The sequence below is a fragment of the Heteronotia binoei genome, chromosome 9 (genome assembly GCF_032191835.1).
Source record: "Heteronotia binoei isolate CCM8104 ecotype False Entrance Well chromosome 9, APGP_CSIRO_Hbin_v1, whole genome shotgun sequence".
Lineage (NCBI taxonomy): Eukaryota > Metazoa > Chordata > Lepidosauria > Squamata > Gekkonidae > Heteronotia > Heteronotia binoei.
Genome location: NC_083231.1, coordinates 121,677,672 through 121,703,971, shown reverse-complemented (window position 1 = coordinate 121,703,971; position 26,300 = coordinate 121,677,672). Strand labels below are relative to the sequence as shown.

At 47.6% G+C, this 26,300-nt stretch overlaps 1 protein-coding gene across 1 annotated transcript in view; it reads right to left on the bottom strand.

Annotated features, from left to right (window-relative positions):
• Positions 1–20,784, bottom strand: part of LOC132577634 (PC-esterase domain-containing protein 1A-like) — a 31,720-nt gene extending 10,936 nt beyond the window's left edge. The window contains exons 1-4 of the mRNA XM_060247424.1: positions 20,688–20,784; positions 15,088–15,167; positions 9,464–9,684; positions 3,189–3,345 (exon numbers count right to left, since the gene is read on the bottom strand). Of these exons, the coding sequence (XP_060103407.1) occupies positions 3,189–3,345; positions 9,464–9,684; positions 15,088–15,167; positions 20,688–20,784 (555 nt within the window). The remainder of the gene's footprint in view (positions 1–3,188; positions 3,346–9,463; positions 9,685–15,087; positions 15,168–20,687) is intronic.
• Positions 20,785–26,300: the final 5,516 nt, after the last annotated feature.

The window sequence follows — 26,300 nt, the reverse complement described above, 5'->3', positions numbered from 1 at the left end:
TAGTCCAATCCCATTTATCCGGTATTTTTTCTTGCTTCCAAAGCTGCGCATACAATGTCCTAGCAGCTGATAGCAGGTACCAAATTAGAGTCCTATCTTCCTTTGGATATTTTTCTAATTGTAATCCAAGCAAAAATGTCTCTGCAATTTTCTTAAAGTCGTAACCCAATATTTTGGAGATTTCTTGTTGTATCATCTTCCAATACTCTTTCGCTTTTTCACATGTCCACCACATATGGAAGAAAGAACCTTCATGTTTTTTACACTTCCAACATCTATCCGACATTTTCTTGCTCATCTTAGCCAATTTCCTCCTGGTTATTTGTATTGATGGTATAGTGATTTATGATTCATTGTATTTTGTTCTATACGAAAATTGAAGAAACTAAAGCAAAAATGCCTTTAAAGAAAAAAAAAGGCACTACACCGGGGACACGTGTTTTACACAGAGAAAACTAGACAGTCAGGGCGAAGTCTTGGTTAGAACCCTTTTCCTGGACAGGCAAAAATGCTGCACAGAGAGGTGTTAACATACAAAGGGATGTATGCCCTCTGCCCTCTTCCAAACTGCCCTCTTCCAAGTAGCCTTTTAAGACGGAACCAGAATTAATACTACGCTGCCTTGGATAAACAGAGACTGGAGCACCATTGTATTGTTTTAGCTTATTTTTAATATTAATTTATATATTGTATTTATACTGTTGACTGATTTTTATCTGTTGTTATGCCATGGTACTGGATCATGCTCTGTAAGCCGCCCTGAGCCTGCCTTGGCGGGGAGAGCGGGGTATAAATAAAAACTTATTATTATTATTTTTATGTTCAGTCATGCGAGCCCCTAGCCTGTGGTCTGAAGCGCTCCAGCCCACACAGAGGCTTATCACCGCTGGCCCCCAGGGGTGGAATTCTAGCAGGAGTTCCTCTGCATATTAGGCCGCACACCCCTGATGTAGCCAATCCTCCAAGAGCTTACAGTAGGTCCTGTACTAACAGCCCTGTAAGCTCTTGGAGGATTGGCTACAGGGGTGGAATTCTAGCAGGAGTTCCTCTGCATATTAGGCCGCACACCCCTGATGTAGCCAATCCTCCTGGAGCTTACAGTAGGTCCTGTACTAACAGCCCTGTAAGCTCTTGGAGGATTGGCTACAGGGGTGGAATTCTAGCAGGAGTTCCTCTGCATATTAGGCCGCACACCCCTGATGTAGCCAATCCTCCTGGAGCTTACAGTAGGTCCTGTACTAACAGCCCTGTAAGCTCTTGGAGGATTGGCTACAGGGGTGGAATTCTAGCAGGAGTTCCTCTGCATATTAGGCCGCACACCCCTGATGTAGCCAATCCTCCTGGAGCTTACAGTAGGTCCTGTACTAACAGCCCTGTAAGCTCTTGGAGGATTGGCTACAGGGGTGGAATTCTAGCAGGAGTTCCTCTGCATATTAGGCCGCACACCCCTGATGTAGCCAATCCTCCTGGAGCTTACAGTAGGTCCTGTACTAACAGCCCTGTAAGCTCTTGGAGGATTGGCTACAGGGGTGGAATTCTAGCAGGAGTTCCTCTGCATATTAGGCCGCACACCCCTGATGTAGCCAATCCTCCTGGAGCTTACAAGCAGCGGCGGACTGGCCAGGGCGTCAGCTTGCCCGATGGCAAGTGGGCCCCTGATGAAGTGGGCACCCTTAAACGTCAGACAACATGTTAAAAATGTTAATGTCCTTTTAGTCGCTTGAAAAGATAATCGAAGTCCCAATATTATTACTGGAATGCAACTAAAATTGACATTGTGTTTAGGGTTGCCAGCCTCCAGGTGGGCCCTGGGGATCTTTCGCTTTTCCAACTGATCTCCAGCTGGCAGAGATCAGCTCCCCTGGAGAAAATGAAGAAAGGTTCAAACGCTTGGGGCTCTATAGCTTGGAGAAACGTCGACTGCGGGGTGACAGGATGGAGGTTGACAAAATGATGCATGGGGATGGAGAAGGTAGAGAAAGAAGTCCTTTTCTCCCTTTCTCACAATACAAGAATTTGTGGGCATTCGATGAAATTGCTGAGCAGTTGGGTTAGAATGGATAAAAGGAAGTACTTCGTCACCCAAAGGGTGATTAACATGTGGAATTCCCTGCCACAGGAGGGGGTGGCGGCTACAAGCATAGCCAGCTTTAAGAGGGAATTGGATACAAATATGGAGCAGAGGTCCCTCAGTGGCTATTAGCCACAGTGTATATATGTGTGTGTGTGTGTGTGTACACACACATATATTGGCTACTGTGTGACACAGAGCGTTGGACTGGATGGGCCATTGGTCTGATCCAACATGGCTTCTCTTATGTTCTAAATGCAATCTGTATTTACATTTAATATCTACTGCATACTGCCAGTAAAATGTACAATAAATGTACACTGTAATTGCTAATATATATATACACACACACACATTTATTTCGCAAAATTTTAATTGTACCTTTTTTCCACTTATATTTTTTTGGGGGGAATTTTATTTATTTCTTATAAAAATTAAATGATAGCCTTATAGTTGTGGGTGGGCCCCCTGTCTCTACAGGCAACCAATATTTTAAGACCCAACCTGCCACTGCTTACAACAAGGGTGGCCAACGGTAGCTCTCCAGATGTTTTTTGCCTACAACTCCCATCAGCCCCAGCCAGCATGATAGATAGATAGATAGATAGATGGATAGATGGATAGATGGATAGATGGATAGATGGATAGATAGATGATGGATGGATGGATGGATGGATAGATAGATGGATAGATAGATGGATAGATAGATGGATAGATAGATAGATAGATGGATGGATGATGGATAGAGGATGGATGGATGGATGGATGGATGGATGATGGATGGATGGATGGATGGATGGATGGATGGATGGATAGATGGATGGATGATGGATAGATGATGGATGGATGGATGGATGGATGGATGGATGGATGGATAGATAGATAGATAGATGGGGGTTGTAGGCAAAAAAACATCTGGAGAACTACTGTTGGCCACCTCTGGCTTACAAGACTCTTTTTTGTAAGCTCTTGGAGGATTAGCTACATCAGGGGTGTGTGGCCTATATGCAAAGGAGTTCCTGCTAGAATCCCACCCCTGCTGACTCCTATGTCTTTATTTCAGTCCCATCATGTCCCCAGAACAAAACAGATCTCCTACCCCGGGCTTGAGATATGCTTTCCTGACTTTGCGACTGATTGGCATGGCGGTGTTCCAAATGATAAGGCAGGATGTCGGTAGGATGTCGTGCAACTTCTCAAACAGCGTTTGCAGGTTCTGCCGGTACTCCCAGAAGGCCTTCTCTAACGGTTCCTTGGAAGACCAATCGGCGTATCTGGACAGGAGGAGAAATCCATGAGGCCTTCTGAGAAACCTCCAGAAGTAGTGGAATGTGGTCAAACAGCGTTGGAGACGAGATTTGTTTCTTCCCCCAACTGGAGCCCAAGTTTTAAGTGAATTTTGACGCATTTCCTCACATGGATCCCATCCTATTTATTGTTTAACATGCCGGGTATACCAACAGTGCTGCACAGTGATACAATTTCAGTTTAGAAACAGAGCACAACAACATTCTAGAGAAGAGGACCTCTCTCTCTCTCTCTTTTCTGCTGAAAAATCCAGCCCAAAAATTTAGGAACCAGACTTGCTTTTCAGAAATTCATCTATTAATTACCATCATCAACACATCCGATTCTCAATGTGGCCAGATCTGCAGATACTTAGAGACTGGAGCCATGAACACACATGACATCTTTCTACAAGCCCGAAAACGCTCCAAGTTTGCAGAATAATCTCTTCTGGGGGAGTTAACACCCCCCAAAATAACAGAAAGCACCCGTAGCTTTAAGAAACAGATGCCCTCAGTGGCCATTGCTAGGCAACCGCAGAGTATCACCAGCCTTTCAGCCTCGGTTTCTATCAGCAAAAGGTGGGTGGGGGGAAGAGATGGGGTCTTTCGTGTTTTGGTCTTTGAAGAAGAACTCACAGGGGCCAGGCCTGGTAGCAAACACTGGGCAACTTAAAACCACACAACTTACACAATTCACCCAGGACTGGCTGCTTGCTACCGTTCAACCACAGCCCCGCCACAAAGTCAATGTGATGCAAGGGTTAACATTTCAGATTAGGATCCGACAGGGCCGGATTCCCCTTCTGCTGTGGAGGTTCACTGGGTGACGTTGGGCCAGTGACACATTCTCAGCCTCTCCTACCTCACAAGATTGTTGCGATGATAGAACGGAGGAGCGGAGTACACCGTCTCTTCCTTTGGGTCCTTTTGTGTGGGAAAGGCAGTGTATAACTGAAGTAAATAAATAATAAATATAGCAGAAGGTGTGAAGGGAAGAAGGTAACATTTGGGTAGTGGACAGGTGGATGGGAAGGAGAAGACGAAGCAAGGAAAGGTGAGGATACAGAGATTGCCAGGACGAGGGAAAGAGGAAATAGTGTGGGGAAGGGGATACGGATGGAGAGCCAGTTTGGTGTAGTGGTTAAGTGTGTGGATTCTTATCTGGGAGAACCGGGTTTGATTCCCCACTCCTCCACTTGCACATGTTGGAATGGCCTTGGGTCAGCCAGAGCTCTCTTATCTGGGAGAACCGAGTTGGATTCCCCACTCCTCCACTTGCGGCTGCTGGAATGGCCTTGGGTCAGCCAGAGCTCTCTTATCTGGGAGAACTGGGTTGGATTCCCCACTGCTCCACTTGCACCTGCTGGAATGGCCTTGGGTCAGCCATAGCTCTCTTATCTTGGAGAACCTGGTTTCATTCCCTACTCCTCCGCTTGCACCTGCTGGAATGGCCTTGGGTCAGCCATAGCTCTGGCAGAGGTTGTCCTTGAAAGGGCAGCTGCTGTGAGAGCCCTCTCCAGCCCCACCCACCTCACAGGGTGTCTGTTGTGGGGGAGGAAGGGAAAGGAGATTGTGAACTGCTCTGAGACTCTTCGGAGTGGAGGGCGGGATATAAATCCAATATCTTCATCTACCTCACAGGGTGTCTGTTGTGGGAGGGGGGAAGGTAAAGGAGATTGTGAGCCGCTCTGAAACTCTTCGGAGTGGAGCGCGGGATCTAAATCCAATATCTTCATCTACCTCACAGGGTGTTAGTTGTGGGGAAGGAAGGTAAAGGAGGTTGTGAGCTGCTCTGAGACTCTTCAGAGTGGAGGGCAGGATATAAATCCAATATCTTCATCTACCTCACAGGGTGTCTGTTGTGGGGGGGGGGGGAGGTAAAGGAGATTGTGAGCCGCTCTGAAACTCTTCGGAGTGGAGCGCGGGATATAAATCCAATATCTTCATCTACCTCACAGGGTGTCTGTTGTGGGGGAGGAAGGTAAAGGAGATTGTGAGCTGCTCTGAGACTCTTAGGGCGGGATATAAATCCAATATCTTCATCTACCTCACAGGGTGTCTGTTGTGGGGGAGGAAGGTAAAGGAGATTGTGAGCTGCTCTGAGACTCTTCGGAGTGGAGGGCGGGATATAAATCCAATATCTTCATCTACCTCACAGGGTGTCTGTTGTGGGGGAGGAAGGTAAAGGAGATTGTGAGCTGCTCTGAGACTCTTTGGAGTGGAGGGCGGGATATAAATCCAATATCTTCATCTACCTCACAGGGTGTCTGTTGTGGGGGAGGAAGGTAAAGGAGATTGTGAGCTGCTCTGAGACTCTTTGGAGTGGAGGGCGGGATATAAATCCAATATCTTCTAATCTTCTTCTGCTCCATGCAACTTCTTGCAGGTTCTCCATCACACTGTCTCAGAGCGGCTCACAATCTCCTTTACCTCCCCCCCCCCAAAGACATCCTGTGAGCAACATTCCCTCTAAGCTGTGGAGTCTTCTGAGCAAAAATTCAACTTTGTGAGCTACTGGCATTCAAGTTGTGAGCTCCTGCATAAATTAGTTTGCTCTAGGGCCATTTTTCCTGAGCCGAGACAAAAATGTGTGAGCTGGAGGCTAAAAAAATTGTGAGCTAGCTCACACTAACTCAGCTTAGAGGGAACACTGCCTGCGAGGTGGGTGGGGCTGAGGGAGCTCTGATAGAAGCTGCCCTTTCAAGGACACCTCTGCGAGAGCTACAGCTAACCCAATGCCATCCCAGCAGATGCAAGTGGAGGAGTGGGGAATCCAACCCGGTTCTCCCAGATAAGAGAGCTCTGGCTGACCCAAGGCCATTCCAGCAGCTCAAGTGGAGGAGTGGGGAATCAAACCTGGCTCTCCCAGATAAGAGAGCTCTGGCTGACCCAAGGCCATTCCAGCAGGTGCAAGTGGAGGAGTGGGGAATCAAACCCGGTTCTCCCAGATAAGAGAGCTCTGGCTGACCCAAGGCCATTCCAGCAGGTGCAAGTGGAGGAGTGGGGAATCAAACCCGGTTCTCCCAGATAAGAGAGCTCTGGCTGACCCAAGGCCATTCCAGCAGCTGCAAGTGGAGGAGTGGGGAATCCAACCCGGTTCTCCCAGATCAGAGAGCTCTGGCTGACCCAAGGCCATTCCAGCAGGTGCAAGTGGAGGAGTGGGGAATCAAACCCGGTTCTCCCAGATAAGAGAGCTCTGGCTGACCCAAGGCCATTCCAGCAGCTGCAAGTGGAGGAGTGGAGAATCCGACCCGGTTCTCCCAGATAAGAGAGCTCTGGCTGACCCAAGGCCATTCCAGCAGGGGCAAGTGGAGGAGTGGGGAATCCAACCCGGTTCTCCCAGATAAGAGAACTCTGGCTGACCCAAGGCCATTCCAGCAGGTGCAAGTGGAGGAGTGGGGAATCAAACCCGGTTCTCCCAGATAAGAGAGCTCTGGCTGACCCAAGGCCATTCCAGCAGCTGCAAGTGGAGGAGTGGGGAATCCAACCCGGTTCTCCCAGATCAGAGAGCTCTGGCTGACCCAAGGCCATTCCAGCAGGTGCAAGTGGAGGAGTGGGGAATCAAACCCGGTTCTCCCAGATAAGAGAGCTCTGGCTGACCCAAGGCCATTCCAGCAGCTGCCAGTGGAGGAGTGGAGAATCCGACCCGGTTCTCCCAGATAAGAGAGCTCTGGCTGACCCAAGGCCATTCCAGCAGGGGCAAGTGGAGGAGTGGGGAATCCAACCCGGTTCTCCCAGATAAGAGAGCTATGGCTGACCCAAGGCCATTCCAGCAGGTGCAAGTGGAGGAGTGGGGAATCCAACCCGGTTCTCCCAGATAAGAGAGCTATGGCTGACCCAAGGCCATTCCAGCAGGTGCAAGTGGAGGAGTGGGGAATCCAACCCGGTTCTCCCAGATAAGAGAGCTCTGGCTGACCCAAGGCCATTCCAGCAGCTGCAAGTGGGGGAGTGGGGAATCAAACCCGGTTCTCCCAGATAAGAGAGCTATGGCTGACCCAAGGCCATTCCAGCAGGTGCAAGTGGAGGAGTGGGGAATCCAACCCGGTTCTCCCAGATAAGAGAGCTCTGGCTGACCGAAGGCCATTCCAGCAGCTGCAATTGGAGGAGTGGGGAATCCAACCCGGTTCTCCCAGATAAGAGAGCTATGGCTGACCCAAGGCCATTCCAGCAGCTGCAAGTGGAGGAGTGGGGAATCAAAATCTGGTTCTCCCTTTGGCCATGCTTGATGTAGCCAATCCTACTGTAGCTTACAGTAGGCTTTGAACAAAGCCAGTTTTTTCCCGTTTTTAAAAAAAAAACAAAAACAAACAGAATTTTTCGGAAAAATTGAAAAAAATGCTACTTGTTTTTTCTTTTCTCTTTTCCAGATTAAAAGTCATTCTGTTACTTTAAGAACATAAAATATGACTATGGATAATTTTACTTGGCATGAAATTATCACAACTAGCACATTAAAAAGATAGTGTATCCAAACAATTATTACAAAACATAATTCTTTTAAAATATTTATTTGTAATTGTAACAAATGGAGCAACAATCTCCTGAAATGTTTCCTAGTTTATGTGAAACAGACAAAAAAAAAAAAACTCCACAAAACAGCTTTTAAAAATCGAGAAGTAACAATGATTCATATTTCCTCTCCACAATATTAAATAAAAATAAAAATAAATGCTTTCTCATCAAAAGAACTGAAGAGGGGGGAAGTGTATAGAAGGGAGTGTAGGACTAAGTTTCAATGAATGGGAATGATCTAGGACTTGCTTGTCCTCAGTGCACAGAAATTAGAACAATCTGACACCATACATATTTTTTAGAAATGATTTGGAAGATATTTGAGCACCCTGTCTTAAAATATTTTATTCATCATGTCAAAATAAAATGTTCCATAATCAATTTCTTTTCTTCTTTTTTTCAATTTTTCGGGGAAAAAAACCCAAAAAAGGCTTCAAGAAAAAAACGGAAAAAAAACCGTTTCCCCCCCAAAAAAATTTTTCCGGGCCTTCACATCTCTATCTAGAGGGCCAACAAAAGGGCACCAATGCCGTGGCCATCCCCTGATCTTGCCTACTGGCTGTGGGATTTGGAGGATTAGCACCTCTGAATGTGGAAGTTCCCCTCAGTCTTCGGGGCTAGTAGCCACTGAAGAACCCAGCCTCTGGAAATGTATCTAGCCATAAGCAGGGCCCATCCAGAATCACAGAGGTGGTGACACAGGATGGAACAGGACAATCCCCTCTGAAAGATGACTATGTGAAGACCAGAGTATGTGTGAAAAAGATCTAGGGGTCTCAGTGGATCATACGCTGAACATGAGTCAACAGTGTGATGCGGCGGCTAAAAAGGCAAATGCAATTTTGGGCCGTATCAACAGAAGTCTAGTGTCCAGATCATGTGATGTGATGGTATCGCTTTGCTCTGGTAAGACCTCACCTGGAGTATGGTGTTCAGTTTTGGGCACCACATTTTAAGAAGGATATAGACAAGCTGGAACGGGTCCAGAGGAGGACGACGAAGATGATGAGGGGTCTGGAGACCAAGTCCAATGAGGAAAGGTTAAAGGAGCTGGGCATGTTTAGCCTGGAGAGGAGGCGGCTGAGAGGTGATAGGACCCCCATCTTCAAGTACTTGAAGGGCTGTCCAATAGAGGATAGTGTGGAATTGTTTTCTGTGGACCCAGAAGTTAGGACCAGAACCAATAGGTTGAAATTAAATCAAAAGAGTTTCCGACTCAACATCAGGAAGAACTTCCTGACCGTTAGAGCGGTTCCTCAGTGAAACAGGCTTTCTCCTCGGGAGGTGGTGGGCTCTCCTTCCTTGGAGGTTTTTAAACAGAGGCTAGATGGCCATCTGACAGCAATGAGGATCCTGTGAATTTAGGGGGAGTGGTTGTGAGTTTCCTGCATTGTGCAGGGGGTTGGACTATATGACCCTGGAGATCCCTGCCAACTCTACGATTCTATGAAAGTACAATAAGGATTCTCTCACTGTGCCTCCGCTGTTAGAAGCTTGGGAAGTACAGATCCCGTTAGAACAACCCAGGAAACCTTCCAGACGTCCTAGAGACACCTGAGTGGGCAAAGAGGTCACCATTTACTGAAGTTACCTATTGAGGTCCCAGACACAGGAATTCAGGATCAGGAGATCGGGTACCGGACCAGCCTTAAAGTCCGCCAAGATACTTTCCACGTATTCTGAGAAAATGCGGGTGATGAAGTAGAAACGCAGGAGGTGGTGGTCACTCCGGTATTGGCGCACCTCCCGGAAAGTGGTCTCCCTGGTAAGGAACCATTCTATTAAACGGTCATTCCAGAAGGTCTCTTCACCCTGTAAGTGGAGAGCATCGACAACATAAGCTCCCTCTAAGATCACTTCTAATAAGAACATTAGGAAGTACTTCCTGGCAGAGCGGTTCCTCAGTAGAACAGGCTTCCTCGAGAGGCAGTGGGCTCTCTTCCCTTGGAGGTTTTTAAGAAGAAGACGACCGCAGGTTTATACCCAGCCTTCTCTCTGAATCAGAGTCTCAGACCAGCTCACAATCTCCTTTAACTTCTTCCACCACAACAGACACCCTGTGAGGTGGGTGGGGCTGAGACAGCTCTGACAGAAACTGCCCTTTCAAGGACAACTCCTACAAGAGCTATGGCTGACCCAAGGCCATTCCAGCAGCTGCAAGTGGAGGAGTGGGGAATCAAACCCGGTTCTCCCAGATAAGATTCTGCGCACTTCACCACTACACCAAACAGAAGCTAGACGACCATCTGACAATAATGCTGATCCTCGAAATTTAGGCAGAACATGAGAGGGAGCCTCAGCCAACGGGGAAAATAGAGGATTTGCTCTGTAGTTATTGTGCAAGGCAAACTGTGACACAGAAAGAAGCAAGAGAAAGGGAGGAGGAAGCAGACCCGTTTGGGGGCCTGACAGGAGACCTCCAGGGGCCTAATCCGGCCCATAGGCTGCACATTTGACATCACAGCCTATGAATTTGGAGGGCATCCATGGTAATAGTCGCACTCTTCATTTATTGGGGGGGAAAACCAAACAAACCGCAGTTCATAAGAACATAAGAGAAGCCCTGTTGGATCAGGCCAATGGCCCCTCCAGTCCAACACTCTGTGTCACATAAGAGAAGCCCTGTTGGATCAGGCTGGTGGCCCATCCAGTCCAACACTCTGTGTCACATAAGAGAAGCCCTGCTGGATCAGGCTGGTGGCCCATCCAGTCCAACACTCCGTGTCACATAAGAGAAGCCCTGTTGGATCAGGCCAATGGCCCCTCCAGTCCAACACTCTGTGTCACATAAGAGAAGCCCTGTTGGATCAGGCTGGTAGCCCATCCAGTCCAACACTCTGTGTCACATAAGAGAAGCCCTGTTGGATCAGGCCAATGGCCCCTCCAGTCCAACACTCCGTGTCACATAAGAGAAGCCCTGTTGGATCAGGCCAATGGTCCATCCAGTCCACCACTCTGTGTCACATAAGAACAAAAAAGAAGCCCTGTTGGATCAGGCCAATGGTCCATCCAGTCCAGCACTCTGTGTCACATAAGAACAAAAGAGAAGCCCTGTTGGATCAGGCCAATGGTCCATCCAGTCCAACACTCTGTGTCACATAAGAACAAAAGAGAAGCCCTGTTGGATCAGGCCAGTGGCCCATCCAGTCCAGCACTCTGTGTCACATAAGAACAAAAGAGAAGCCCTGTTGGATCAGGCCAGTGGCCCATCCAGTCCAGCACTCTGTGTCACATAAGAACAAAAGAGAAGCCCTGTTGGATCAGGCCAATGGTCCATCCAGTCCAGCACTCTGTGTCACATAAGAACAAAAGAGAAGCCCTGTTGGATCAGGCCAGTGGCCCATCCAGTCCAGCACTCTGTGTCACATAAGAACAAAAGAGAAGCCCTGTTGGATCAGGCCAGTGGCCCCTCCAGTCCAACACTCTGTGCCACATAAGAACATAAGAGAAGCCCTGTTGGATCAGGCCAATGGCCCCTCCAGTCCAACACTCTGTGTCATATAAGAACATAAGAGAAGCCCTGTTGGATCAGGCCAATGGCCCATCCAGTCCAACACTCTGTGTCACATAAGAACAAAAGAGAAGCCCTGTTGGATCAGGCCAATGGTCCATCCAGTCCAGCACTCTGTGTCACATAAGAACAAAAGAGAAGCCCTGTTGGATCAGGCCAGTGGCCCATCCAGTCCAGCACTCTGTGTCACATAAGAACAAAAGAGAAGCCCTGTTGGATCAGGCCAATGGTCCATCCAGTCCAACACTCTGTGTCACATAAGAACAAAAGAGAAGCCCTGTTGGATCAGGCCAATGGTCCATCCAGTCCAGCACTCTGTGTCACATAAGAACAAAAGAGAAGCCCTGTTGGATCAGGCCAGTGGCCCATCCAGTCCAGCACTCTGTGTCACATAAGAACAAAAGAGAAGCCCTGTTGGATCAGGCCAGTGGCCCCTCCAGTCCAACACTCTGTGCCACATAAGAACATAAGAGAAGCCCTGTTGGATCAGGCCAATGGCCCCTCCAGTCCAACACTCTGTGTCATATAAGAACATAAGAGAAGCCCTGTTGGATCAGGCCAATGGCCCATCCAGTCCAACACTCTGTGTCACATAAGAACAAAAGAGAAGCCCTGTTGGATCAGGCCAATGGTCCATCCAGTCCAGCACTCTGTGTCACATAAGAACAAAAGAGAAGCCCTGTTGGATCAGGCCAATGGTCCATCCAGTCCAGCACTCTGTGTCACATAAGAACAAAAGAGAAGCCCTGTTGGATCAGGCCAATGGCCCCTCCAGTCCAACACTCTGTGTCACATAAGAACATAAGAGAAGCCCTTTTGGATCAGGCCAATGGCCCATCCAGTCCAACACTCTGTGCCACATAAGAACATAAGAGAAGCCATGTTGGATCAGGCCAATGGTCCATCCAGTCCAGCACTCTGTGTCACATAAGAACAAAAGAGAAGCCCTGTTGGATCAGGCCAGTGGCCCATCCAGTCCAGCACTCTGTGTCACATAAGAACAAAAGAGAAGCCCTGTTGGATCAGGCCAGTGGCCCCTCCAGTCCAACACTCTGTGCCACATAAGAACATAAGAGAAGCCCTGTTGGATCAGGCCAATGGCCCCTCCAGTCCAACACTCTGTGTCACATAAGAGAAGCCCTGTTGGATCAGGCTGGTGGCCCATCCAGTCCAACACTCTGTGTCACATAAGAGAAGCCCTGCTGGATCAGGCTGGTGGCCCATCCAGTCCAACACTCCGTGTCACATAAGAGAAGCCCTGTTGGATCAGGCTGGTAGCCCATCCAGTCCAACACTCTGTGTCACATAAGAGAAGCCCTGTTGGATCAGGCCAATGGCCCCTCCAGTCCAACACTCCGTGTCACATAAGAGAAGCCCTGTTGGATCAGGCCAATGGTCCATCCAGTCCACCACTCTGTGTCACATAAGAACAAAAAAGAAGCCCTGTTGGATCAGGCCAATGGTCCATCCAGTCCAGCACTCTGTGTCACATAAGAACAAAAGAGAAGCCCTGTTGGATCAGGCCAATGGTCCATCCAGTCCAACACTCTGTGTCACATAAGAACAAAAGAGAAGCCCTGTTGGATCAGGCCAGTGGCCCATCCAGTCCAGCACTCTGTGTCACATAAGAACAAAAGAGAAGCCCTGTTGGATCAGGCCAGTGGCCCATCCAGTCCAGCACTCTGTGTCACATAAGAACAAAAGAGAAGCCCTGTTGGATCAGGCCAATGGTCCATCCAGTCCAGCACTCTGTGTCACATAAGAACAAAAGAGAAGCCCTGTTGGATCAGGCCAGTGGCCCATCCAGTCCAGCACTCTGTGTCACATAAGAACAAAAGAGAAGCCCTGTTGGATCAGGCCAGTGGCCCCTCCAGTCCAACACTCTGTGCCACATAAGAACATAAGAGAAGCCCTGTTGGATCAGGCCAATGGCCCCTCCAGTCCAACACTCTGTGTCATATAAGAACATAAGAGAAGCCCTGTTGGATCAGGCCAATGGCCCATCCATTCCAACACTCTGTGTCACATAAGAACATGAGAGAAGCCCTGTTGGATCAGGCCAATGGTCCATCCAGTCCAGCACTCTGTGTCACATAAGAACAAAAGAGAAGCCCTGTTGGATCAGGCCAGTGGCCCATCCAGTCCAGCACTCTGTGTCACATAAGAACAAAAGAGAAGCCCTGTTGGATCAGGCCAATGGTCCATCCAGTCCAACACTCTGTGTCACATAAGAACAAAAGAGAAGCCCTGTTGGATCAGGCCAATGGTCCATCCAGTCCAGCACTCTGTGTCACATAAGAACAAAAGAGAAGCCCTGTTGGATCAGGCCAGTGGCCCATCCAGTCCAGCACTCTGTGTCACATAAGAACAAAAGAGAAGCCCTGTTGGATCAGGCCAGTGGCCCCTCCAGTCCAACACTCTGTGCCACATAAGAACATAAGAGAAGCCCTGTTGGATCAGGCCAATGGCCCCTCCAGTCCAACACTCTGTGTCATATAAGAACATAAGAGAAGCCCTGTTGGATCAGGCCAATGGCCCATCCAGTCCAACACTCTGTGTCACATAAGAACAAAAGAGAAGCCCTGTTGGATCAGGCCAATGGTCCATCCAGTCCAGCACTCTGTGTCACATAAGAACAAAAGAGAAGCCCTGTTGGATCAGGCCAATGGTCCATCCAGTCCAGCACTCTGTGTCACATAAGAACAAAAGAGAAGCCCTGTTGGATCAGGCCAATGGCCCCTCCAGTCCAACACTCTGTGTCACATAAGAACATAAGAGAAGCCCTTTTGGATCAGGCCAATGGCCCATCCAGTCCAACACTCTGTGCCACATAAGAACATAAGAGAAGCCATGTTGGATCAGGCCAATGGTCCATCCAGTCCAGCACTCTGTGTCACATAAGAACAAAAGAGAAGCCCTGTTGGATCAGGCCAGTGGCCCCTCCAGTCCAACACTCTGTGCCACATAAGAACATAAGAGAAGCCCTGTTGGATCAGGCCAATGGCCCCTCCAGTCCAACACTCTGTTTCATATAAGAACATAAGAGAAGCCCTGTTGGATCAGGCCAATGGCCCATCCAGTCCAACACTCTGTGTCACATAAGAACAAAAGAGAAGCCCTGTTGGATCAGGCCAATGGTCCATCCAGTCCAGCACTCTGTGTCACATAAGAACAAAAGAGAAGCCCTGTTGGATCAGGCCAATGGCCCCTCCAGTCCAACACTCTGTGTCACATAAGAACATAAGAGAAGCCCTTTTGGATCAGGCCAATGGCCCATCCAGTCCAACACTCTGTGTCACACAATGGCCAAAAAACCCCAAACTCAAGTGCCATCAAGAGGTCCACCAGTGGTGCTAGAAGCCCTACCACTGTGCCCCTCCCAAGCACCAAGAATACAGAGCATCACTGCTCCAGAAAGAGAGTTCCAACAATAGGCTGTGGCTAATGCCACTGATGGACCTCTGCTCCAGATGCTTATCCATTCCCCTCTTGAAGCTGTCTATGCTGGCAGCTGCCACCACTCCTGTGGCAGTGAATTTCACATGTTCATCACCCTTTGGGTGAAGGACTTCCTTTTATCCGTTCTAACCCGACTGCTCAGACAGCAGCAGCAAGGGGCCCGACAGCTGTTGTCCAAAGCAAGGTTTATGCATAAGAGCTTTACAAGAAAACAAAGGTTACTAAGGATCCAAAAGAGAGCGTACTTTCACTTTCAGCTCCTGTTCGGTGAGCAAGCCATTGTCCTGGAGAAAGCGCACTAGGTCCTTGTAAATCGTCCGCTGAACTGCAAAGGAAGGGAGAAAAGGAAAATTTTGTCCTGGAGTAGAGGTTCATCAGTGGCTACTAGAAGAAGATGATATTGGATTTATATCCCACGCTCCACTCTGAAGAGTCTCAGAGCGGCTCACAATCTCCTTTCCCTTCCTCCCCCACAACAGACACCTAGTGAGGTACATGAAGATATTGGATTTATATCCCGCCCTCCACTCCGAAGAGTCTCAGAGCGGCTCACAATCTCCTTTCCCTTCCTCCCCCACAACAGACACCCTGTGAGGTATATGAAGATATTGGATTTATATCCCGCCCTCCACTCCAAAGAGTCTCAGAGCGCCTCAGAATCTCCTTTCCCTTCCTCCCACACAACAGACACCCTGTGAGGTAGATGAAGATATTGGATTTATATCCCGCCCTCCACTCCGAAGAGTCTCAGAGCGGCTCACAATCTCCTTTCCCTTCCTCCCCCACAACAGACACCCTGTGAGGTAAATGAAGATATTGGATTTATATCCCGCCCTCCACTCCGAAGAGTCTCAGAGCGCCTCACAATCTCCTTTCCCTTCCTCCCCCACAACAGACACCCTGTGAGGTAGATGAAGATATTGGATTTATATCCCGCCCTCCACTCCGAAGAGTCTCAGAGCGGCTCACAATCTCCTTTCCCTTCGTCCCCCACAACAGACACCCTGTGAGGTAAATGAAGATATTGGATTTATATCCCGCCCTCCACTCCGAAGAGTCTCAGAGCGGCTCACAATCTCCTTTCCCTTCCTCCCCCACAACAGACACCCTGAGAGGTAGATGAAGATATTGGATTTATATCCCACCCTCCACTCCGAAGAGTCTCAGAGCGCCTCAGGATCTCCTTTCCCTTCCCCCCCCCCCCCACAACAGACACCCTGTGAGGTAGATGAAGATATTGGATTTATATCCCGCCCTCCACTCCGAAGAGTCTCAGAGCGGCTCACAATCTCCTTTACCTTCCTCCCCCACAACAGACACCCTGTGAGGTAAATGAAGATATTGGATTTATATCCCGCCCTCCACTCCGAAGAGTCTCAGAGCGGCTCACAATCTCCTTTCCCTTCCTCCCCCACAACAGACACCCTGTGAGGTAGATGAAGATATTGGATTTATATCCCGCCCTCCACTCCGAAGAGTCTCAGAGCGGCTCACAATCTCCTTTCCCTTCCTCCCCCACAACAGACACCCTGTGAGGTAGATGAAGATATTGGATTTATATCCCGCCCTCCACTCCGAAGAGTCTCCGAGCGACCTACAATCTCCTTTCCCTTCCTCCCCCACAACAGACACCCTGTGAGGTAAGTGAAGATATTGGATTTATATCCCGCCCTCCACTCCGAAGAGTCTCAGAGCGCCTCACAATCTCCTTTCCCTTCCTCCCCCACAACAGACACCCTGTGAGGTAGATGAAGATATTAGATTTATATCCCGCCCTCCACTCCGAAGAGTCTCCGAGCGGCTCCCAATCTCCTTTCCCTTCCTCCCCCACAACAGACACCCTGTGAGGTAGATGAAGATATTGGATTTATATCCCACCTCCACTCCGAAGAGTCTCAGAGCGGCTCACAATCTCCTTTCCCTTCCTCTCCCATAACAGACGCCTTGTGAGGCAGATGAAGATATTGGATTTATATTCCACCCTCCACTCCGAAGAGTCTCCGAGCGGCTCACAATCTCCTTTATCTTCCTCCCCCACAACAGACACCCTGTGAGGTGGGTGGGGCTGAGAGGGCTCTCACAGCAGCTGCCGTTTCAAGGACAACCTCTGCCAGAGCTATGGCTGACCCAAGGCCATTCCAGCAGGTTCAAGTGGAGGAGTGGGGAATCAAACCCAGTTCTCCCAGATATGAATCCGCACACTTAACCACTACACCAAACTGGCTCTTCACTGTCAGTATCACCAAGATGAGATCATAACCAAAGACTAAATAGAAATTAATGGCAATCAGAATTTATTATGCACCATCTAGCAAAGGGGTGTCAAACTCTTTTGTTATGAGGGACGGATCTGACATAAATGAGACCTTGTTGGGCCAGGCCATGTGCGTACCTGTTTAAGATTAGAACAAATTAGGAGTCAAGTTGCACCTTTAAGACCAACTTAGTTTTATTCAGAACGTAAGCTTTCGTGCGCTCTCTAAGCACACTTCATCAGACGAGGAATCCGGTACAGTGAGCAAAGCCACACTTAGCTGGTAGTCCGTGGCCCAGAATGCAAACTGGTACATATTTAAGAACCAATGAGAGTATAGTAAAATTATCTGGTAGGGAGTGGTTTAGAATGCAAAATGGTAAAAAAAAAAAAAAATCGAGATTCAATGACAGAATAGTAAAATTAACAAATGGAGCAAACCTTTGATCTGAGTCGCATGAGCATGCAAAAGTGAGAAAACAGTAATATGTCAAAATGCGAGAGCGTCTGCTAATGACTATATTGTATTAAGATCCAAGCGGGCAGCCGTGTTGGTCTGAAGCAGTTGAACAAAATAGTGAGTCAAGTGGCACTTTTAAGACTAACCAATTTTTATTTACGTCAGCTTTCCTGTGCTCTTAAGCACGCTTCATCAGACGAGGAATCCAGCACAGTGAGCAAAGCCATACATAGCTGAGCAGAACCATACAGAGCTGGTAGGCTCTATATTAAGCGTATTGTATTAAGCCTGGGTCAAAACGAAGGTATTTATATAATATAAATAAGAACATAAGAACATAAGAGAAGCCATGTTAGATCAGGCCAATGGCCCATCCAGTCCAACATTCTGTGTCACACAGCGGCCAAATATATATATATATATATATATATATATATATATATATATATATATATATATATATATATATATATATATTTATATAATATAAATAAGAACATAAGAACATAAGAGAAGCCATGTTAGATCAGGCCAATGGCCCATCCAGTCCAACATTCTGTGTCACACAGCGGCCAAATATATATATATATATATATATATATATATATATATATTTATATAATATAAATAAGAACATAAGAACATAAGAGAAGCCATGTTAGATCAGGCCAATGGCCCATCCAGTCCAACATTCTGTGTCACACAGCGGCCAAATATATATATATATATATACACACACACACACACACACACACACTCTCTCTCTCGGCTTGGCTTCGCGAACGAAGATTTAAGAAGGGTGCAATAGTCCACGTTTGCTGCAGGCTCGCTGGTGGCTGACAAGACCAATGCGGGACAGGCAGGTCCGGCCACAGCGGCTGCAGGGAAAAGTCTGATTTAGGGTTGGTCCTGTAGCAGTGCGATTCTTCCTCAATCTCCTTTTGTCCTCAAGACCAGCTATGCGCGTGTTCTCAAAGGAAGAGACAGCCTGGTGGATGGTGTGCCTCCATGCTTTGCGATCTGAGGCTAGGTCAGACCACTGGTGATGGTTGATGTGACAGGTGCTAAGGGATTTCTTCAAGGAGTCCTTGTACCTCTTCTTTGGTGCCCCTCTATTTCGATGGCCGGTGGAGAGTTCGCCATACAGGGCAATCTTGGGAAGGCGGTGGTTTTCCATCCTAGAAATATGCCCTGCCCAGCGCAGCTGCGTCTTCAACAGCAGTGCCTCGATGCTGGTAACCTCCGCCCGCTTGAGGACTTCAGTGTTGGTCACAAAGTCACTCCAGTGGATGTTGAGGATGGTGCGAAGGCAGCGCTGATGAAAGCGCTCAAGGAGTCGCAGGTGACACACACACACACACACACATATACACACTGTGGCTAATAGCCACTGATGGACCTCTGCTCCATATTTTTATCTGTAAATATAAATAAATATATTTACAGTATATTCCACCCTCCACTCTGAATAGTCTCCGTTGACCCAGGTGTAATACAATATAGTCATTAACAGACACTCTCACATTTTGATATATTACTGTTTTCTTGCTTTTGCATGCTCATGCTACTCAGAACAAAGGTTTGCTCCATTTGTTAATTTTACTGTTCTTTTACTGTCATTGAATCTTAATTTTTTTTTTTACCATTTTGCATTCTAAACCAGTCCCTACCAGATAATTTTACTATACTGTCATTGGATCTTAAATTTGTGCCAGTTTGCATTCTGAGCCACTACCAGCTACGTGTGGCTTTGCTCACTGTACCGGATTTTTCGTCTGAAGAAGAGTGCTTAGAGAGCACACGAAAGCTTACATTCTGAATAAAGCTAAATTGGTCTTAAAGGTGTCACTTGACTCCTATTTTGTTCTACTACTTCAGACCAACACGGCTGACTATTTGGCTCTATTTAAGATTAAATAGCAGAGAGATAAATTTTATAAAGAACAGACGAACAATATATATATTTTTAAAACTTAAAACGATAGCACTCATTGGTCTTAAAGGTGCTTTCTTTGTATTTCTCCCATGGGATCCAGGGAACTGGGCAAGGGAAGCTCTGGCTCTTTCCTTCCTTCCCCAGGGGACAAGAGGGGGGGAGGAGCCTCAGCCAATAGAAGGAAGAGAGGCTTGGCTCAGTAGCTCTGCTGTGCAATTGAGAGACCCTGGCAAAGTAAGCTATTCCCCCCCTTCCTCCCCGAGGGAGGAGCCTCAGCCAATGGAGAAAATAGAGGTTTTGCTCTGTAGCTCTTGTGCAATTGAGCAAGCCATGCAAAGCAAACTGCTATGCAGAAGGAAGCAAGAGAGAGGGAGAAGGAAGCAGATGACAGACAGTTGTCTGGGGGACTGATAGGCGCCCTCTGTGGGCTTTGATTCGGCCCCCGAACTGCATGTTTGACACCCTTGATCTAGCACATCAATATATTACATACACAAGATTCTTGCAATCTGACATTCAGTGCAGAGATTCTCACGTGATGCGTTCAACAATCACAACCCACAGTTTGATACAGCCAAATGTTTCAAAGTTATATGAACATATGAAGCCGCCTTCTACTGAATCAGACCCTCGGTCCATCAAAGTCAGTATTGTCTCCTCAGACTGGCAGCGGCTCTCCAGGGTCTCCAGCTGAGGTTTTTCATGCCTATTTGCCGGGACCCTTTTTAGTTGGAGATGCCGGGGATTGAACCTGGGACCTTCTGCTTACCAAACAGATGCTCTGTCACTGAGCCACTGTCCCTTCCCAATAGACATATGAAAATATGAAGCTGCCTTCTACTGAATCAGACCCTGGGTCCATCAGAGTCAGTCTTGTCTACTCAGACTGGCAGCGGCTCTCCAGGGTCTCAGGCTGAGGTTCTTCACACCTATTTGCCTGGACCCTTTTTTGTTGGAGATGCCGGGGATTGAACCTGGGACCTTCTGCTTCCCAAGCAGATGCTCTTCCACTGAGCCACCGTCCCTCCCATTCACAAGAGCCAGCTGACACACGACACAGCTTCTGTGTGTAAGAAGTTCACAAAACTGCCATTAGGAAGATGATATTGGATTCATATCCCGCCCTCCACTCCGAATCCGGCATTCTGACCCCCACATCACATGCGCAACTACTCGAGTTTAGTAAAGTACTCACTGGAATCGCCTAAAATCACCACAAATTTATTGTGCAGCAGTTTTTGGACGTGTTCAGAAGAAAAATCGTAGAGGTCTCCAAGGGGGCGTTTCTCCATGGTTGCCCTCAGGGGGGCAGTCCTTCGGCTTGACCACCGCTCTTCTCCTGTAAGGAGAAAGATGCACAGGAGAGGGAAACAAAGCATCATGAGAGACTGAGAGACCATCATCTGAAAATCTGATTCCTGGTAGTAGATCCCTGACAATCCAAGCTAGGCATGGGTCCCATAAGAACAGAAGAGAAGCCATGTTGGATCAGGCCAATGGCCTGATCCAACATGCTTCTCTGATGTTCATATGTGACAAAGAAGCCTGTTGGATCAGGATGGGCCGGCCCATCCAGTCCAACACTCTGTGTCACATAAGAACATAAGAGAAGCCATGTTGGATCAGGCCAGTGGCCCCTCCAGTCCAACACTCTGTGTCACATAAGAACATAAGAGAAGCCATGTTGGATCAGGCAAGTGGCCCATCCAGTCCAACACTCTGTGTCACATAAGAACAGAAGAGAAGCCATGTTGGATCAGGCCAATGGCCCATCCAGTCCAACACTCTGTGTCACAGAAGAACATAAGAGAAGCCCTGTTGGATCAGGCCAGTGGCCCATCCAGTCCAACATTCTGTGTCACATAAGAACATAAGAGAAGCCCTGTTGGATCAGGCCAGTGGCCCATCCAGTCCAACACTCTGTGTCACATAAGAACATAAGAGAAGCCCTGTTGGATCAGGCCATTGGCCCATCCAGTCCAGCACTCTGTGTCACATAAGAACAGAAGAGAAGCCCTATTGGATCAGGCCAGTGGCCCATCCAGTCCAGCACTCTGTGTCACAGAAGAACATAAGAGAAGCCATGTTGAATCAGTTCAGTGATCCATCCAGTCCAACACTCTGTATCACATAAGAACATAAGAGAAGCCATGTTGGATCAGTTCAGTGATCCATCCAGTCCAACACTCTGTGTCACATAAGAACATAAGAGAAGCCCTGTTGGATCAGGCCAATGGTCCATCCAGTTCAACACTCTGTGTCACATAAGAACATCAGAGAAGCCCTGCTGGATCAGGCCAATGGCCCATCCAGTCCAACACTCTGTGTCACATAAGAACATAAGAGAAGCCCTGTAGGATCATGCCAATGGCCCATCCAGACTAACACTCTGTGCCACACAGTGGCCAAAAAACTCCAAGTGCCATCAGGAGGCCCATCAGTGGGATCAAGAAGCCCTCTCACTGTGCCCCCCCCCCACCAAGCACCAAGAATACAGAGCATCACTGCCTCACATAGAGAGTTCCATCTATACCAGGGGTGGCCAAACTTGCTTAATGTAAGAGCCACATAGAATAAATATCAGATTCTTGAGAACCACAATCCATAAATGTCAGATGTTCTGAGAATTACAAAACAAGGAAGGAAGGAGACTGCAGATTTATACCCCACCCTTCTCTCTGAATCAGCGACTCAGAGCGGCTTACATTTTCCCATATCTTCTCCCCCCACAACAGACACTCTGTGAGTTGGGTGGGGCTGAGAGGGCTCTCACAGCAGCTGCCTTTTCAAGAACGAATATCTGTGATAGCTATGGCTAACCCAAGGTCATTCCAGCAGCTGCAAGTACATATGAACATATGAAACTGCCTTATACTGAATCAGACCCTTGGTCTCTCAAAGTCAGTATTGTCTTCTCAGACTGGCAGCAGCTCTCCAGGGTCTCAAGCTGAGGTTTTCACACCTATTTGCCTGGACCCTTTTTTGGAGATGCCAGGGATTGAACCTGGGACCTTCTGCTTCCCAAGCAGATGCTCTACCACTGAGACACCGTCCCTCCCAAGTAGAAAGAAGGAAGGAAAATAGAGAAAGGTGGAGGTGGAAAGAAAGCAACTTTAAATGCATTCTGTAAGCTGCCAGCTGGCTTGACTTGGAAAAGTGATTTAAAGGGGCAAATGCCTTCTCCAAGCTGGCCAATAGGGCAGTGGGGTATTTGAGAGCCACAAAATATGTGTAAAGGAGCCACAGTTTGGCCACCCCTGATCTATGCCTTGTGGTTAAGAGCCACTGATGGACCTCTGCTCCATATGTTTATCCAAACCCCTCTTGAAGCCATCTATGGTTGTATCCGCCGCCAACTCCTGTGGCAGTGAATTCCACGTGTTAATCACCCTTTGGACTTCCTTTTATCTGTTCTAACCTGACTGCTCAGCAATTTCATTGAGCGCCCATGAGTTTCTGTAGTGTGAGAAAGAGAGAAAAGGACTTCTTTCTCTACCTTCTCCTAAGGGGTGTTTCTCAGTTCTCAATCCCAATTAAGGCATGGACTCTTTGACAAGTTCGACTGGAGAGGGGAGTTTTAAATTGACTTTGCATCATTTGTCAAAAGCGCTGACACCCTCCTAACTGTTTTGTTCCCCGGATAGCCGGAAACTCCCTTATTGCATCCTGATACCCTACACCCAGAGAACGGCACCTTCCTTTCTGGTGTCAAGATAAAAATGAATGATGCCTTATGTTCCCTGAACACAAAACTGAATCTGCTCACAACTGCTCAGCAAAACCAAGGTTCATTGTTTCCGGGTGAAATGCAGGTCCACTGTCAGTCAACGTTGTGGGGGAGGGGGACGAATTCGGTAACATTTGGGTTGCCTGGGGAGTTTTCTTTGCCCCAGGCAAGCTGGCACTTGATATTGGCAAAGTCCGAAGGCAGGAAGGGTGGGGTCCACGTAAGAGTCTGAGGTGCCCTGCAAATCATAAATTAGCTTGACTGGAGTATTCATTTGGAAATACTCTGTGCAGTAAGAAAGTCACAGGTTCAGAGGACTCAGACATGAATTAAATTCTTGAGGCACAACACCCAGTGGATAAGGGAAAACACACTTTGTTGTTCAGTCGCACAGTCGAGTCCAGTCTGGGTTGATTTCCCTTAGGACTGACTGATTGGATCTTCTTGCAGTCCAAGGGACCCTCAAGAGTCTTCTACAGGGAGTGCTCCCTTCTCATTGGGTGGCCAAAGTATTGGAGCTTCAGCATCTGACCTTCCAAGGAACAGACTAGGTTGATTTCCCTTAGGACTGACTGATTGGATCTTCTTGCAGTCCAAGGGACTCTCAAGAGTCTTCTCCAGGGAGTGCTCCCTTCTCATTGGGTGGCCAAAGTATTGGAGCTTCAGCTTCAGCATCTGACCTTCCAAGGAACAGTCTGGGTTGATTTCCCTTAGGACTGACTGATCTGATCTTCTTGCAGTCCAAGGGACTCTCAAGAGTCTTCTCCAGCACCACAGCTCGAAAGCATCTATTCTTCTGCGCTCGGCCTTCCAGCTCTCACAGCCATACATGACTACTGGGAATACCATCGCTTTGACTATACGGACTTTTGTTGGCAGGGTGATGTCTCTACTTTTTATTATACTGCCCAGGTTCGCCATAGCTGTCCTCCCAAGGAGCAGACGTCTTTTAATTTCATGGCTACAGTCGCCATCTGCAGTGATCTTGGATCCCATAAATGTAAACTCTGTCACTACTTCCACGACTTCCCCTTCTATTTGCCAAGGTGTGATGGGGCCGGATGCCACGATCTTAGTTTTTCTGATGTTGAGTTTCAAGTCTGCTTTTGTGCTCTCCTCTTTCACCCTCAACAAGAGGTTCTTTAGGTCCTCCTCACACTAGGAAATGCTTAAAGCAGAGGTCCCTAAAACAAGGGTGGCCAAACTTGTTTAACGTAAGAGCCGCACAGAATAAACATCAGATGTCTGAGAGCTGCAAGACAAGAACATCAGACGTTTCAGAGAGGAAGGAAGGAAGGAAGGAAGGAAGGAAGGAAGGAAGGAAGGAAGGAAGGAAGGAAGGAAGGAAGGAAGGAAGGAAGGAAGGAAGGAAGGAAGGAAGGAAGGAAGGAAGGAAGGAAGGAAGGAAGGAAGGCCACTTGCGGGATTGGGTGGGGTATAAATCTAAAAATTAAATTAAATTAAAATAGACAGAGAGGGAGTTGGGGGGAGGGAGAGGTGAAAAGAAACCAACTTTAACTTTAAATGCATTCTCCAAATCGCCAGCTGGCTTTGCTTGGAGAAGTGATTTGAAGAGAGAAATGCCTTCTCCAAGTCAGCGGTGGGGACTCTGAGAGCCACACAAGTGTGTGAAAGAGCCACATATGGCTTCTGAGCTGCAGTGTGGCCACTCCTGGCTGACACCTTGGCAACTTTTGCTGGTCTTTTAAGGTGCTACCGGGCTTAAATTTTGTTCCTCCCCTGCAGACTAACATGCCAACCAAACGCAAACAACCAGCCCGCAAAAAGTCTTAGGCACACAGTCCCGTTATGCACGCGTACAAGCACACACCGCGCAAGGAAGGAACTTTGTATGCTCAACAAACAAAAAACTGTCTATCGGCTGCTCACCCTTTCCCACACTTGCTGCTTTCTCAGCTCAAGCACCTCCCTCCCTCACCCCCCCCCCACTTCAGAGGAAAGATATTTGGGCAGCGAATAGAGATGTCAAGGCCTGGGAAAAAACCCGGAAAAATTCGGGGGGGGGGAGTTTTTTCCCCCCCCATTTTCCAGCCAGTTTGGTGTCGTAGTTAAGTGTGCAGACTCTTATCTGGGAGAACCGGGCTTGATTCCCCACTTCTCCACTTGCACCTGCTGGAATGGCCTTGGGTCAGCCATAGCTCTGGCAGAGTTGTCTCTGAAAAGGCAGCTTTTGAGGGAGGTCTCTCAGCCCCACCCACCTCACAGGGTGTCTGTTGTGGGGGAAGAAGGGAAAGGAGATTGTGAGCCGCTCTGAGACTCTTCGGAGTGGAGGGCGGGATATAAATCCAATATCATCATCATCTTCTTTTCCTGAAGCCTTTTTTTGTTTTTTTCCAAAAAATTGGAAAAATTGAAAAAAGAAAAGAAAAGAAAAGAAATTGATTATGGAATGTTTTATTTTAACATGATGAACAAAATATTTCAAGACAAGGTGTTCAAATATTTTCCATATCTAAAAAATATGTATGGTATCAGATTGTTCTAATTTCTGTGCACCGAGGACAAGCAAGTCCTAGGTCATGCCCATTCAATGAAACTTAGTCTTACACTCCCTTCTATATGCTTCCCCCCCTCTTCAATTTTTTTTATGAGAATGAGTTTTTTTATTTAATACTGTGGAGAGGAAATATGAATAACTGTCACGTCTGAATTTTTAAAAATTGTTTGTGGAGTGGTTTTTGTCTGTTCCATATAAACTAGTACACGGTTCAGGAGATTGTTGCAATTACAAATAAATATTATTTCAAAAGTAAATTCTGTTTGCAATAATTGCATGCCAAGTAAAATTGTCCATAGTCGTACTTTATGTTCCTAAAGTAACAGAATGTCTTTCATTATGGAAAAGAAAAAAGAAGTGCGAATGTTGCATTTTTTTCAATTTTTCCAAAAAATTCCGTTTTTTCCCCGCGCTTCAAAATTCTCGGAAATTTTACATCTCTAGCAGTGAAGTGTGCACTAACAACTAGAGTTGACAACCGTGATCTGAGAAAATCCCTGACACTTTTGCAGATGGATTCTCAGAGGATGGAGACCGGGGATGGGAAAGAACTCAGCGGGAGT